The 12,895-nt window shown below is 44.6% G+C and overlaps 2 protein-coding genes across 4 annotated transcripts in view; one reads left to right on the top strand and one right to left on the bottom strand.

Annotated features, from left to right (window-relative positions):
- Positions 1-12,895, top strand: part of MYO15B (myosin XVB) — a 764,404-nt gene that overhangs the window by 493,155 nt on the left and 258,354 nt on the right. The window lies entirely within an intron of this gene.
- RECQL5 (RecQ like helicase 5) overlaps positions 1-12,895 on the bottom strand; it is a 276,003-nt gene that overhangs the window by 247,923 nt on the left and 15,185 nt on the right. For both annotated transcript variants that reach the window (XM_082273010.1, XM_082273011.1), the window contains one exon: positions 6,490-6,650. In XM_082273010.1, the coding sequence (XP_082129136.1) occupies positions 6,490-6,619 (130 nt within the window). In that variant the 5' untranslated portion in view covers positions 6,620-6,650. The remainder of the gene's footprint in view (positions 1-6,489; positions 6,651-12,895) is intronic.

The following is a 12,895-nucleotide window of genomic DNA, read 5'->3' as shown; positions in this document are numbered from 1 at the left end:
TAACTATAAACAAAAATGATTACATTTGTATCTTTTCCTTCCCTCTGCCAGGGAGAAAGGAAGTTTAACCTCTTAAAGACTGGATCTTTTTCTGACACTTGCTGTTTGCAAGTTAAAATCAGTTTTTTTTTTGCTAGAAAAGTACTTAGAACCCCCAAACATTTTATATATTTTTTTAGCAGAGACCCTACAGAATAAAATGGCGATTGTTGTAATATTTTATGTCACACTGTATTTGCGCAGCAGTCTTTCAAACGCAATGATTAGACTTTAATGAATAAAAAAAAAAAAAAAAAAACGTAACAGTAAAGTTATCCCAATTTTTTTTTTTTTTGTTACACAGAGAATCGTGAGAGAATCGTGATCTTTATTCCAAGCTAAAAAATCGTGATTCTCATTTTGGCCAGAATCGTGCAGCTCTAATAAATATATATATACACACACACACGCCTAGCAGCCCACATTACATTATTATATAGCCATCAAGCAGTGTCTGGCCTACCTGGTGATGACTGGTCCTGGCGCTCTGATCCGATGGCCTGGTCTTTAAAGGGGCAAATCCTTGCGATCCAGAAGTGGTTAAACCTGCAGGAGGACCGGTGTTTTTATCTATTAATGACTTTACTATTGCTTTAGGCCTGGTTCACATGTATGCGGGTTGGTGGTTCACATGTATGCGGGTTGGCGGTTCACATGTATGCGGGTTGGCGGCCCACATTTGCACAGGCATAGCAGCCCATTGATTTGAACGGGCTGCTATGCCCTCATTTTCCGCAGAAAAAAGGTGCATGCAGCATTTTTTTTAAATTCAGTGGCCTTGAAATCCATCCTGCTTTTGCACCATGCGACTAACCTGCAGTTCCTGCTCTGGCAAGCTTTCTGCATTTTTTGTATACGTGGGCACGGCATTTAAAAATAAACATTTTGCGTGTGCAGCAACGGCAGGTAAGTCGCATGGTGCAAAAGAAGGATGGATTTCATGGCCACTGCATTTTTTTAAATTCTGCATGCACCTTTTTTCAGCTGAAAACGCAGGCATAGCAGCTCAAGCCCATTCACATCAATGGGCTGCTATGCCTGTGCAAATGTGGGCCCCCAACCCGCATACATGTGAACCAGGCCTAAAGCAATAGTAAAGTCATTAATAGATAAAAACACCGGTCCTCCTGCAGTTTTAACCAATTAATGACTTTACTATTGCTTTAGGCCTGGTTCACATGTATGCGGGTTGGGGGCCCACATTTGCACAGGCATAGCAGCCCATTGATGTGAATGGGCTTGAGCTGCTATGCCTGCGTTTTCAGCTGAAAAAAGGTGCATGCAGAATTTAAAAAAATGCAGTGGCCATGAAATCCATCCTTCTTTTGCACCATGCGACTTACCTGCCGTTGCTGCACACGCAAACTGTTTATTTTTAAATGCCGTGCCCACGTATACAAAAAATGCAGAAAGCTTGCCAGAGCAGGAACTGCAGGTTAGTCGCATGGTGCAAAAGCAGGATGGATTTCAAGGCCACTGAATTTTAAAAAAATGCTGCATGCACCTTTTTTCTGCGGAAAATGAGGGCATAGCAGCCCATTCAAATCAATGGGCTGCTATGCCTGTGCAAATGTGAACCACCAACCCGCATACATGTGAACCAGGCCTAAAGCAATAGTAAAGTAATTTATAAACAACACCTCCTTCAGGTTTAACCACTTCTTGACCACAAGGATTTGCCCTCTTAATGACCAGGCCATCGGATCGGAGCCGAGCGCCAGAACCAGTTATCACCAGTTAGGCCAGACACTGCTTGATGACCTATTTTAGGCCTGGTTCACAGAGTCTGTACTGACTGACTATATAATAATGTGCATAAGTGAACCAAAGCCCCTAAATTCAGCAATGAAATTGAAGTGAGGTGGAAATTTAATAATTTAAATTTAATAATAGAATACCGTGATAATACCGTATACCGTGGCAAAACCTTAATCAATTAATCGCAGCATGAAAATCTGATACCGTCACAAGCCTAATTGTGTAGCATAATTACAATACAAAGGACCAACAGTCTGTTTAGGGCTACCTTTTTATGTGTCAGCAACAACTTATCATGCTGATTATGTGCTGCCCTCCCCACCCCTCCCCCTTTCATTTCTTACTTTTGGGGGGGGGGGGTGATTTTTTTTTGGGTCTTAATTTTCTTTTAAGTGTTCCTTTTTTTTTTTTCTACTAGGAAAAAGGGGCTATAGTGTTTTAGGTGTGTAGCACCCTTGTCCCAAGCAGGGTTGCTAGTAAATTTAGTTGTGCTAGGTGGTAGCTAGCCTGGCTGATTTATAGTCTTGTGGCCATTGGATTTTCCTCCTAATCCTGGTTTGGCTGTAATTCTCCTTTCTGTCAGTAGGTGGCACTGTTTCCTCTGGCATTAGTGTGATGAATTACAGTGAGTCAGGTTATGAATATGTATGTTTCTGTCAGCCAATCACACTGGTAGCAGAGCATGCTGGGAGAGGCTATTTATTCGGAGGAAGTCAGGTAATCTGTCTCTTACCACCCAGGTGTGTGAGGAATAGCTGCTGCTGGGTAGGCCTGAAGTTTAGGCCTAACCATGTGCTCAGGGCTCTGCAAGGGAGAGCCTGCATACTGCTTGGAAAAGTGAAGGAAGGGAGGAAGACCTGAGATGGAGTACCAGAGGTGACTCTGCCATGTACTGCGGAAACATGGAGAGCCTGGGAAAGCATCCAGAGAGATTTATCCTCAGAGTTCCTGCACCTTCTGTGAGTTACATGCTGTTGCTATAGGAGACAGCTGTTGCTACAGGAGACTGGACCCAGGGGAGAGGAGTTCCCTCCCAGGTCAGTCCGAGCTTAAAGGTTTTTTTTCTGTACCGCTGTCTGCCTATACTTCAATTTGTCTAAGGAGTCTGCCAATCTGCCGTTTTTCACTTGTCCTGTGCCCTACCCCTCTCTCCCATTTTTGTTCCTGTTGGGAGAAATAAACGTCTCCTTGTTTAACCACTTGCCGACCGCCGCAAGTACATATACTGCGGCAGTCAGCCCGTCACAGGCAAAGTGACGTATGGGTACGTCACTAGCCTGTGAGGCTCTGGGGAGCGAGCGCGCGCCGCCGGAGGCGCGCTCCCGCTCGGTCACGGACACCCCCGCGCGTGTGCCCGGCGGACCCGATGTCCGCCGGCACTCACGATCGTCCGTGACAGCGGGAGAAAGGCAGACGGCTGATGTAAACAAGCCCTCTGTCATTCTCCCCTGTGTAAGAACAGTGATCATATGGTTCTACTATGTAGGACCGTTGATCAGTGTTCCTACAGCTCAAGCCACAGCCAATCACAGTTAGAATCACGCCCCTAGGGACACACACAGCCCCTCCCTCAAAAAAAGTTAACCCCTTCACTACCAGTGTCATTTTACAGTAACAGTGCATATGTATAGCACTGATTACTGTAGTAATGTCACTGGTAACCCCAAAAATGTCAGTCAAGGGTCCGATCTGTCTGCCCCAATGTCGCAGTCTCGCAAAAAAAAAAAAAAAAAAGTGCAGATCGCCGCCATTACGCGCTAAAAAAAAAAAAAAAAACAACAAAAATCTTTCCCTTTGTTAGTAAACGCGATAACTTTTGCGCAAACCAATCAAAATACGCTTTTTGTTTACCAAACATAGGTAGCATAAAACAAATTGGCCGAAAATGTTAAAAAATTTAGATTTTTACATTTGTTTTGGGGAATTTCATATAAAAAATGTGAAAAATATTGTTATTTTTGCAAAATTGACGCTCTTTTTTTGTTTATAGCGCATGATCAAAAAAATCGGACAGGTGATCAAATACCACCAAAAGAAAACTCGGTTTGTGGGAAAAAAAAGGACGTCAAATTCGTTTAGGTACAGCGTCGCACAACCGCGCAATTGTCCGTTAAAGTCACGCAGTGCCGAATCGCAAAATACCCCCTGGTCACGAAGGTGGTAAAATCTTCCGGGGCTTAAGTGGTTAAGCATAAAAGTGACTGGCGCCCAGCTTTCTATCCTGTTTACCACCCACCATGCCTAGTAATCTGCGCCCTGAGGAGGGATGTCGGCCCTCCCTGTCTCTGTGGGTCACCACCAGGCCTCTGGAAGTTGAGGGAGGGCACTACAGGTTGTTGTCTGGGGTTTATGGTTTTATACCATTTCATACTATTGTGGTACAGTTAATTGCACCATGTCACCGCACTGTAAATTCTCACATCCTCAATCTCATAATGCCAAAGCTGGTAATAAAATCAGGCAATCCCTGTCTTCATCATATCTGGGAGGTCTAAAGGGAGAGGCAGAGATTCTTCACATGCCACTAGTAAAGGAAGAGAAGGTTCTGCATCTGTAGGCCAATGTGGTGATTTGGCTGCACTCCTGAAAGGCAGCACACAACTGCTTTTCCTTTACGGAGGTGGTTGTGCTATACAGCCAGAGCACATGGGGTAGGGAGCAGAACAAATATACCCTCTACTTCCTCCTCTTTTACAGCTAATCTTGCTATCACGAAAACTGGCCTTGATAGTCCGCTGAATTAATTGCATACACATTAGTAACTTGCTGCAGGGGGGTGAACAGGGATTCATTTTATCCAATGTTCAGGAAGATAACGCCAGGAACATAGAGGGAGGTGACAACAGGCAGAGAAAACCAATAGCCAGTTTTGTCCTGCAGCCTACTGCTAAGTGGGTTCAGCAATTAATTGGGGGGAGATAATGAGATGGCAGACCATACCAGAGACTGTGGAGGAGGAAAATGAAGGAGAGCCCAACATCAGCAAGGCAGGATGTCAACTAGGGGCAGCCTGCAGGGGAGTGAAGGAAGCAGCCACCCTATTCCACTGGATGGCACTGCTTTATAGATGCAAACCACTGGTATCCCAAGGTCCACTCTACACAGCTCAGAAATCTGATCCTTTTTTTCACACATCTGCTGAAAAAAACATTGTAGTGGTTTGTAGCCTCCGCCTGCAGTGTATCTAGCGTGGTAAATCTCAATTGGGTACCACATGTACAAAACACATAAATGTTCCCCACAAAGCTCCGTGGGTGCAACAAAGAAATGATGTCAACAGCAAAAGGCCTAAACTCCTTCTCACCCCCCTCACCCCCGATACACAAGAATCTCCATTTGCATCCACTGCAACATCTATGGCCTCTAGCAATGAGGATGAATTCTTACACCTTAAGGCTGGGTACACACGTGCCGAAAATCGCTTGATCTGCAAATATGCCCACATGCTGGATCTTAACTTTGGCAATGCTGCAGCAGTTTCACTTTCATCATTAGGGGAGTAAGCATGGAGTATGGGACAAAAACAGGCTCTGGGGATCTAATTTTTTTTTTTCACCATGGCAGTGGCTTATCACTCAGGACTCATCTACCGTCCCCACTTACAACCAGAATGGTAAGGCGTGATAATGTGGGGGACAGAAATGAATTTTCTCTGGCGTTTCAGCTGGAGCAAGCAAAATATGTTGTATAAGATTGGGCACGTGGGGCACAGCAACAAGAGGAAGACTTCCTGCTGTCTCATAGCCTGCCTTATCTTGAATCAATTCCTATGAGGCAGCACCAAACCCAGGAGGAGCATGAGGAGGAGGGTTGAGATCCCAGCAGTGAGGAGGAAGACAAAAAAAATAAATAATAAAATGGTCCAAATACTGCCATTGAGTACACCTCCATCCCAATTGTATACATATAGAAAAAACAGTTACCCGGCGGAACTTTAATTGAGGTGGACACAATAGTCACTAATGGTAGTGACTGGTATGGAGGAGTAGGACAAGGGATAGATTTCCAGGGGTACGTTTTTCCCCTCCCAAACCTCACGTGTTGTTCATGGGTGGGGTGAAATAGTTGTGGACTATTGTCCCCAGCAACACTGGGGGCTCAGGTTCCTCTGCAGCCTTACATTTGTGGCAGATGGGCTTATTCAAACTGCAGTGATTTACCTTTACTGTGCAATAATTTTGCACACAGCAGCCCCGATCCCCCTCTTTTAAAGTTCCCCCACCAGCGCTTCTGGCTCCTCCCCACCATGCTGAGTGTCCCCATAGGACGCTGCATTCTAGGGGGGCAGTCATGCATGCTCACTCCAGAGCTGGGCTGATTGCATCTATTCAGACACACAGCCTGGCTCAGCCATGCCCTCGGGTTTGACTGACAGAAACATGAGCCAATGGCTCTGGCTGCATTCATCCAAGCCTGTGAGATTAGAGAGAGGGGGAAGGGGAGGAGAGCTGCTGCAAATGTGCACAGCACTGGATCAAGATCAGGCTCAGGTAAGTATTTATGGGGGGCTACTATGAAAATTTTTTTTTTTACCCTAATGTAAGAAGGCATGACAGTAAAAAAAAAAAAAAAAACATAACAAAAAAAAAAAAAAAAAAACCTTTTACCTTTACAACCACTTTAAGTCCCTGCTCTAAAGTCCCTGCTCTAAATTATATAGAGAAAAGAATAGCTTATGAAAATGGCAGTCACCTCTAACCACAGTACGAGTTGCATTCTCCTGAAGATCAGACCGAAAAGAGTCAAATCCAAAAATCTTCTTCAGGGCAGACAGTACCCTGCACTTTGGTTGTGCTGAGGATGAGGAAGACTCTGCACTCATCTTTTACAAAGGAAAAAGGCATCTAAACCTCCTGCAGGAAAGAAATAAATTATTCAAACAGAGAACATATCTAAACAATGATAAAAAGCAGATCTGCAGAAGAACTATAGGTTGTGCACTGTAGAGTTAAGATAAAGGCAACTGAGCTTTTAGAGATTCATGTCAATATAAAAGCTACTAAAACCATGACAAGGAAGCAGATTGTACACAAATGAAACCAACAACATTTTTGTATGTTTAATTGGACTAATTTTTAACTTTGTGGTCATATTTCTAAAATAATAAATGGTGTTTTTGCTGCAATCTGATTTTTGACTTACCGTAAAATCCTTTTCTTGACAGACACAGTCTTCTGTTCTCAATAGCAGTAGGGTTATGCTCCCCTACAGGAGTAGGACACTAGGCAGAAAAAAAAAGTTCTGACTATGCCTATGGGCAGTCCCAGGGGGTATACTCCCTCTCACTCCCTGCTATAGGATGTCAGTTTTGTATCAAAGCAGTGTCAGAGAAAACAATACCAACCAAACTCAATAATAAAAGGGGCAGGTAATGCGTCCGTCAATGAACTTCAGAGAAAAGGATTTTATGGTAAGAAAAAAAATCCCATTTTTTCTATCGTTCATTGACGGACGCAGTTTTCTGTTTTCAATAGCAGTAGGGACATCCCAAAGCAGTGCCATAACAGTAGGGACATCCCAAAGCAGTGCCATAAAACATGAGGGGTGGGAACAGCAGAAAAATATTTCCCCAAGGCTAAACCATAGCCAACCAGGCACACAAGACTCATCAGAACAACAAGATGAGACCCACCTGAAATAACATTAAACACCCTCAAGGGAGACTAAAAACACCCTTAAACAGCAGCCTGCAAAACTTTGCAGCCAAAGGAAGCATCTGCAAATGCCAGCACATCCCCCTTATAAAACATTGTGAAAGTATGAACAGACGACCAGGTAGCCGCCTTGGAAACCTGAAGCACAGATACATGATGGCGAAAGGTCCAGGAAGCACTAAGCGCCTGAGTAGAGTGCTCCTTAACAGGGAAAGGTTGAAGCTTACCCTTAATAGAATAAGCCTGCACAACCATCTGTCTAATCCATCTGGAAACAGTCGCAGCAGAGGCAGGCAGCCCTTTCTTTGGTCCATCCTTGAGGACAAAGAGCAAATCTGACTTTCGAAAAGACTCGGTAGTCGCCAAGTACACCTTGATCGCCCGAACCATATCCAAAAGTATGCAATGCAAATTCCTTAGGATGTTTAGGCTTAGGACACAAGGAGGGTAACAGGATGTCCTCATTTAAATGGAAACTGGAAACCACCTTCGGAAGGAAGGACGGATCCAGACGAAGTACGACTTTATCCCTGTGAACCACCAGATGGGGAGAACGACTGGACAACGTCGCAAGTTCCGACACCCTGCGTGCAGAAGTAATAGCCACTAAGAAGGCCACCTGAGATAAAGTAAGCAGGGGAATCTCTCGAATATTTTCAAAAGGAGGTTTCTGGAGAACCAACAGTACCAAATTAAGATCCCAAGGTGGCAACCTTGGTCGCACAGGAGGAGCCAAGTGTTGCACCCCCTGGATAAAACTACATACCAGGGAATGGGTAGCTAATGGCCTTTGGAAAAAAAATTGCCAGGGCCGAAACCTGACCCTTGATAGTACTCAAGGCCAAATTTTGATCAACCCCCTCGTTGAAGGAAAGAAAAGAACCGAGCCACCGAGTAAGAGCGAGGGGGAACCCCAAGAGACTCACACCACGCAATATACCACTTCCTTTTGCCAGGACCAGCAAGAAACTAAGTCCTTACTCCTGACTAGGCAGATTAAAACTGACATCCTATAGAAGGGAGAGAGGGTATACCCCCTGGGACTGCCCATAGGTGTGGCCAGAACTTTTTTTTGCCTAGTGTCCTACTCCTGTAGGGGGCAGAATAACCCTACTGCTATTGAGAACAGAAGACTGAGTCTGTCAATGAATGATAGAGAAAAGGGGATTGTGTTGCAAGAACATTAACAGAACACAGTGGTGTTGCCCATAGCACATCAGCATCTACACCTTTCAAATCAATTAAAAGTCATTGTAAAGGCATTATTAAAAAAAAACAAACAGATTATACTTACCTGCCCTGTGCAATGGTATTGCACAGAGGGGCCCCGATCCTCATCTTCTGGGGTCCCCCACTCTCAGCTCCTCCTCTTCTCAGTGCACCCCATAGGAAGCTGCTTCCTATGAGGGAACACCTGCAGGCTCACTCCTGACTTAGGCTGTGCTCAGCTCTGCCCCTGCTCCCTCCTCACAGCATCTGATGGACAGCAGCAGGACCCTGTCTCTAAGCCTGTGGGGGGAACCAACACTGTTACAGACAGGCTCAGCACTGGATGGATCAAGGACTCAGGTAAGTATTTGGGGGCGGGGAAGGCTTTTTTATTTTACCTTATTGCAGGTAATGCACTAAGGTATAAAAATCTTCTGGCTTTAACCACTTGCCGACCGCTGCACGACTATTTACTGCGGCGGTCAGCCCCAGCCAGGCAGAGTGACGTAGTACTACGTCGCTACTTCCCGCCGGTCCTGTGCGCGCCCCCGCGCGCCCCCGCCGACACCGATGGCTGGATTGGGTTCAGAACCGGTCATCAGGTCCAGGCCAATGGTTTTTGGCCTGGACCTGTAGATCGGTTCTGCCCAATTAGATCCTGTTCTGAGCCTGTGACATGTAAACACAGGCTCAGAAAAGATGTGCCCTCCTCTCCCATGATCCTTTTTGGATTCATCTCGAGAGGAGAACACATCTAACTGTGAGTATTGCACCAAGCACACCCACATACACTTAGATAGGCACATTTAACCCCCGATCGCCCACCCAGTTAACCCCTACACCCCCTGTCACAACACACTGTATACAGCATATAGCATTTTCCTATATACCTGTATAAGTGTGATTTGTGAACAGATGTAGCGCTTGCGACCCCCCTTTTCCACTTAAATTACCCACCCCCCCAAATAAAGATTTAGCCCCCTGATCCCCCTGATCACCTCCAGTTAACCCCTACCCCGCTGTCACATTCAACACTAACACAAACGTAATATACTGTGTTTTTGTATTTTTGTATTAGTGTGATTGTGATCTGAATTAGCGCTAGCGACTAAGTTTCTGTCCCAAGAAGGTTTAGGGTCCCCGCCACCCCCCCCAATAAAGATCTAACCCCCTGACCCCCCCCCGATCACCCCTACAGCCCCTGTCACAACACTCACCGTATACAGTATATAGCATTTTCCTATATACCCGTATAAGTGTGATTTGTGAACAGGTGTAGCGCTTGCGACCCCCCCCCCTTTTCCACTTAAATTACCCGCCACCCCCCCCCCCCCAATAAAGATTTAACCCCCTGATCACATCCAGTTAACCCCAGAGAGTCATAAAGACAGCCAGGGACCATCTGGTCCTCAGTATTCTCTCTGGTGTACTTCTGGCGCCGGCAGATTCCTTCTCTGGCTCGTCGATTGCACGGGTGAGCCAGTAGAAGCACCGTAGGGCAGCGGGAGGGAGGGGGGGTTCCTCTTCCGCCGCCTGTAAGAACAATCAAGCAGCTGAAAAGCTGCTACGATTGTTCTTGTGGAAAAGAGAATATCGCTGGCTAGAAAAAAATGATTTGTGAATGATGCCTTTAGCTGTAGACATCATTCAGATATCTTCACTCAAAGCCCAGGACGTCACATGATGTCCAGCTGTATGGAAGTGGTTAAGATCAGTGCTGCACAATTTCGAACACTGAAACGATCATTATGACATAGCAGAAATGTTCCAGTAAAACAAATCCTGACTATGGAATGTTATTTTCACAGTATTCTGTGCTTCTGTTTGTCTTTCACATCACACTGAAAACAGCTTCTACCAGCTGCTTTTCTTGGACATCCGCTTTCCCTCATTAGCCAAGTCTACCCCTCCAAATTCCTCATGCTCTCCTATGGAAATTTCAGTGAAGGGAACTTGATTAACCCATTTGGCCTAAAGACGAATTGGCCAGTAGTTACAGCAGCAGAGGCTGGTGCAGAAATCCCAGTCACTGAGGATGTAGGTGTATGCAAGGCCAGCCACAGACAAGCCGAAAAACCAAACATTCTGTCATTGAAAAATGAAAATGGTGCATAGGAGTGTGCTATCATTTGTTTCCTTTTTCTTTAAAAAATCCAGCAAGCAATGCGCTTTGAAGACAATCTACAGAGCTTCACAATGCACCACCCTCTGGGAACTGACCCAAAAAATTTCCCAAAGATGGTACCTAACCCTGTTGAGACTGTCCAAATTCAAAAACCATGGAGCTGCCCAGTACTCCTTGGTTATTGGCATGCAGTCTTTAATCTCATCTCGGACATTTTTAATACAGTACCCCCAGGGGTAGCACTACTAAATCTCTCTATAGAAACCATTCCACCTTTCCACATGGTAGTCACCCATATTTTGCTGGCAGCAAGATTGTCGATTACCAGGTTATGGAAATCAAAAACACCCCCCAGCCAGAGAATTTAATACAACTAATACAAAATGATCACACCTACGAAACAATTCGGCCTTGCGATAGGAAAGCCTTCATCAAAACCCAAAAAGGCCGGAGTCCATGGGCTCAACAGTATACACAACATATCTGTAATAAGTCTGCTTGTTAACTCCCACCGATTGGTGCATTTCCTTCATGTTCTTTTGTTATCCCCCCCCTTTCTTCTTTCTGTTTTTGTATTGAAATGAAAAATCCAGCATACTGAATCAGGCACTTTTAATTGCGCCACAGCTGGCACACTAATGATGCGAAAAATCAATGACCTGATGAACTACAAGCATTTTCTTTTGGTTTTTGACTTGTCTATGGCCTTCTTAACCACTTCCTCTTTGCGCTATAGCCGAAAGATGGCTACAGCACGGGCTCACATTGCTGGGAGGGCATCCGTGAACGTCCTTCCATGATCATGCTACCCATGCGCAGCCTGCGGCGTGCATCAGCATCGATCTTTAATCGCTGTATCAGCATGCGAGTAGAGGAAAGCCGATAACCGGCAAAATCCACATAGGGGACAGCTGCACTGATAATCAGGGCACTGACTAAGTGCAGCCCCAACAGTGATGCTAACCTCTGCCCATCGATGCTGCCTGTCAGTGCCACTCATGAGTGCCCATCAGTCAAAGAGAAAAATTACTTATTTAGAACATTTTATAATAGAGAACGGGAGTGCACAGAGAAGGTTTTTTTAAACTTAATACAGAAAATACATTAAGGTAATAAAAACTTTTACCTTTACAACCACTTTAATATCCTGGGGTAACATCTAGTGGCAATTCAGTTTAATAATAGCTTATTATTTCCAAAGTTTGCCAATGGTGAAATCCAGTCTCCCCATATGGTGGACCTAGTTCGTTTAGTCCTTAGATCTCCCTTCTTCTTAAATGAGATGCATGGGGTACATAAAAAAAATAAGCATACATACACATCTCACTGGAGAACTGGGCTGGAGAGGGTACAGATGCGCTGAGAGGTAGAGCCAACAGTCAATCAAGCATCTGGGTGGATCCCGACAGTATGATCAGGATCTTTAAAAGAGACTGAAGTGGCTTTGTGATGTTAGCTGATAGTAAGTCACTCCTGTGACCCAGAAGAGAAGTACAGCAAAAAAAAAATAAAAAACGTTTTGGTCATACTTCTCTTTTAAAGCAGTATTAAACCCAACAGTAAACATTTATTATATTGAAGCTTACCAATTCTTAGATGTGGTGGCTGTATTTTTAGGCTCTCTTTCTTCTCGTTTCATCTGGTAATCTAGCTAGCAAGTCTCCTGTTTTTCACAAGCTCATGCTCTCCAGCAGAATGTATCAGTTTACATGGATGAGACAAACCACTTAACACTGACAGGGGTGATTAAAATGATCAGCTTTTATTTATTAATCTAAAATTTTTATCTGAATGGGAAAAAAAACAAATTGTTTGCTTTAACTGTTTAAAATGTATGAGCTGGAGTTTGGCTTTAAGTTATTAGTCTAAATAAATCTGCTAATGTATTTAACACTACCCTCCCCCCAGACTGACAATGGTGCTGTCTGCTGTGCCTCCTGTTCTCATTTCTCCAGAGTTGTGACTCACTAATACAGAAGGTATGTTACTGGACAGATCACCAGGTGAAATCAGAGGGGAATAAGCCAAAGAAAAGAAAACAAATGCAGCCACCGCATCTAATGGGTTGGTAAGCTGCAATATATTACATGTTTGGTTTTGGGTTTAATAC

Source organism: Pelophylax lessonae (genome assembly GCF_965119305.1).
Source record: "Pelophylax lessonae genome assembly, chromosome: 11".
Taxonomy (NCBI): Eukaryota; Metazoa; Chordata; class Amphibia; order Anura; family Ranidae; genus Pelophylax; species Pelophylax lessonae.
This window is presented reverse-complemented; position numbering and strand designations above follow the sequence as displayed.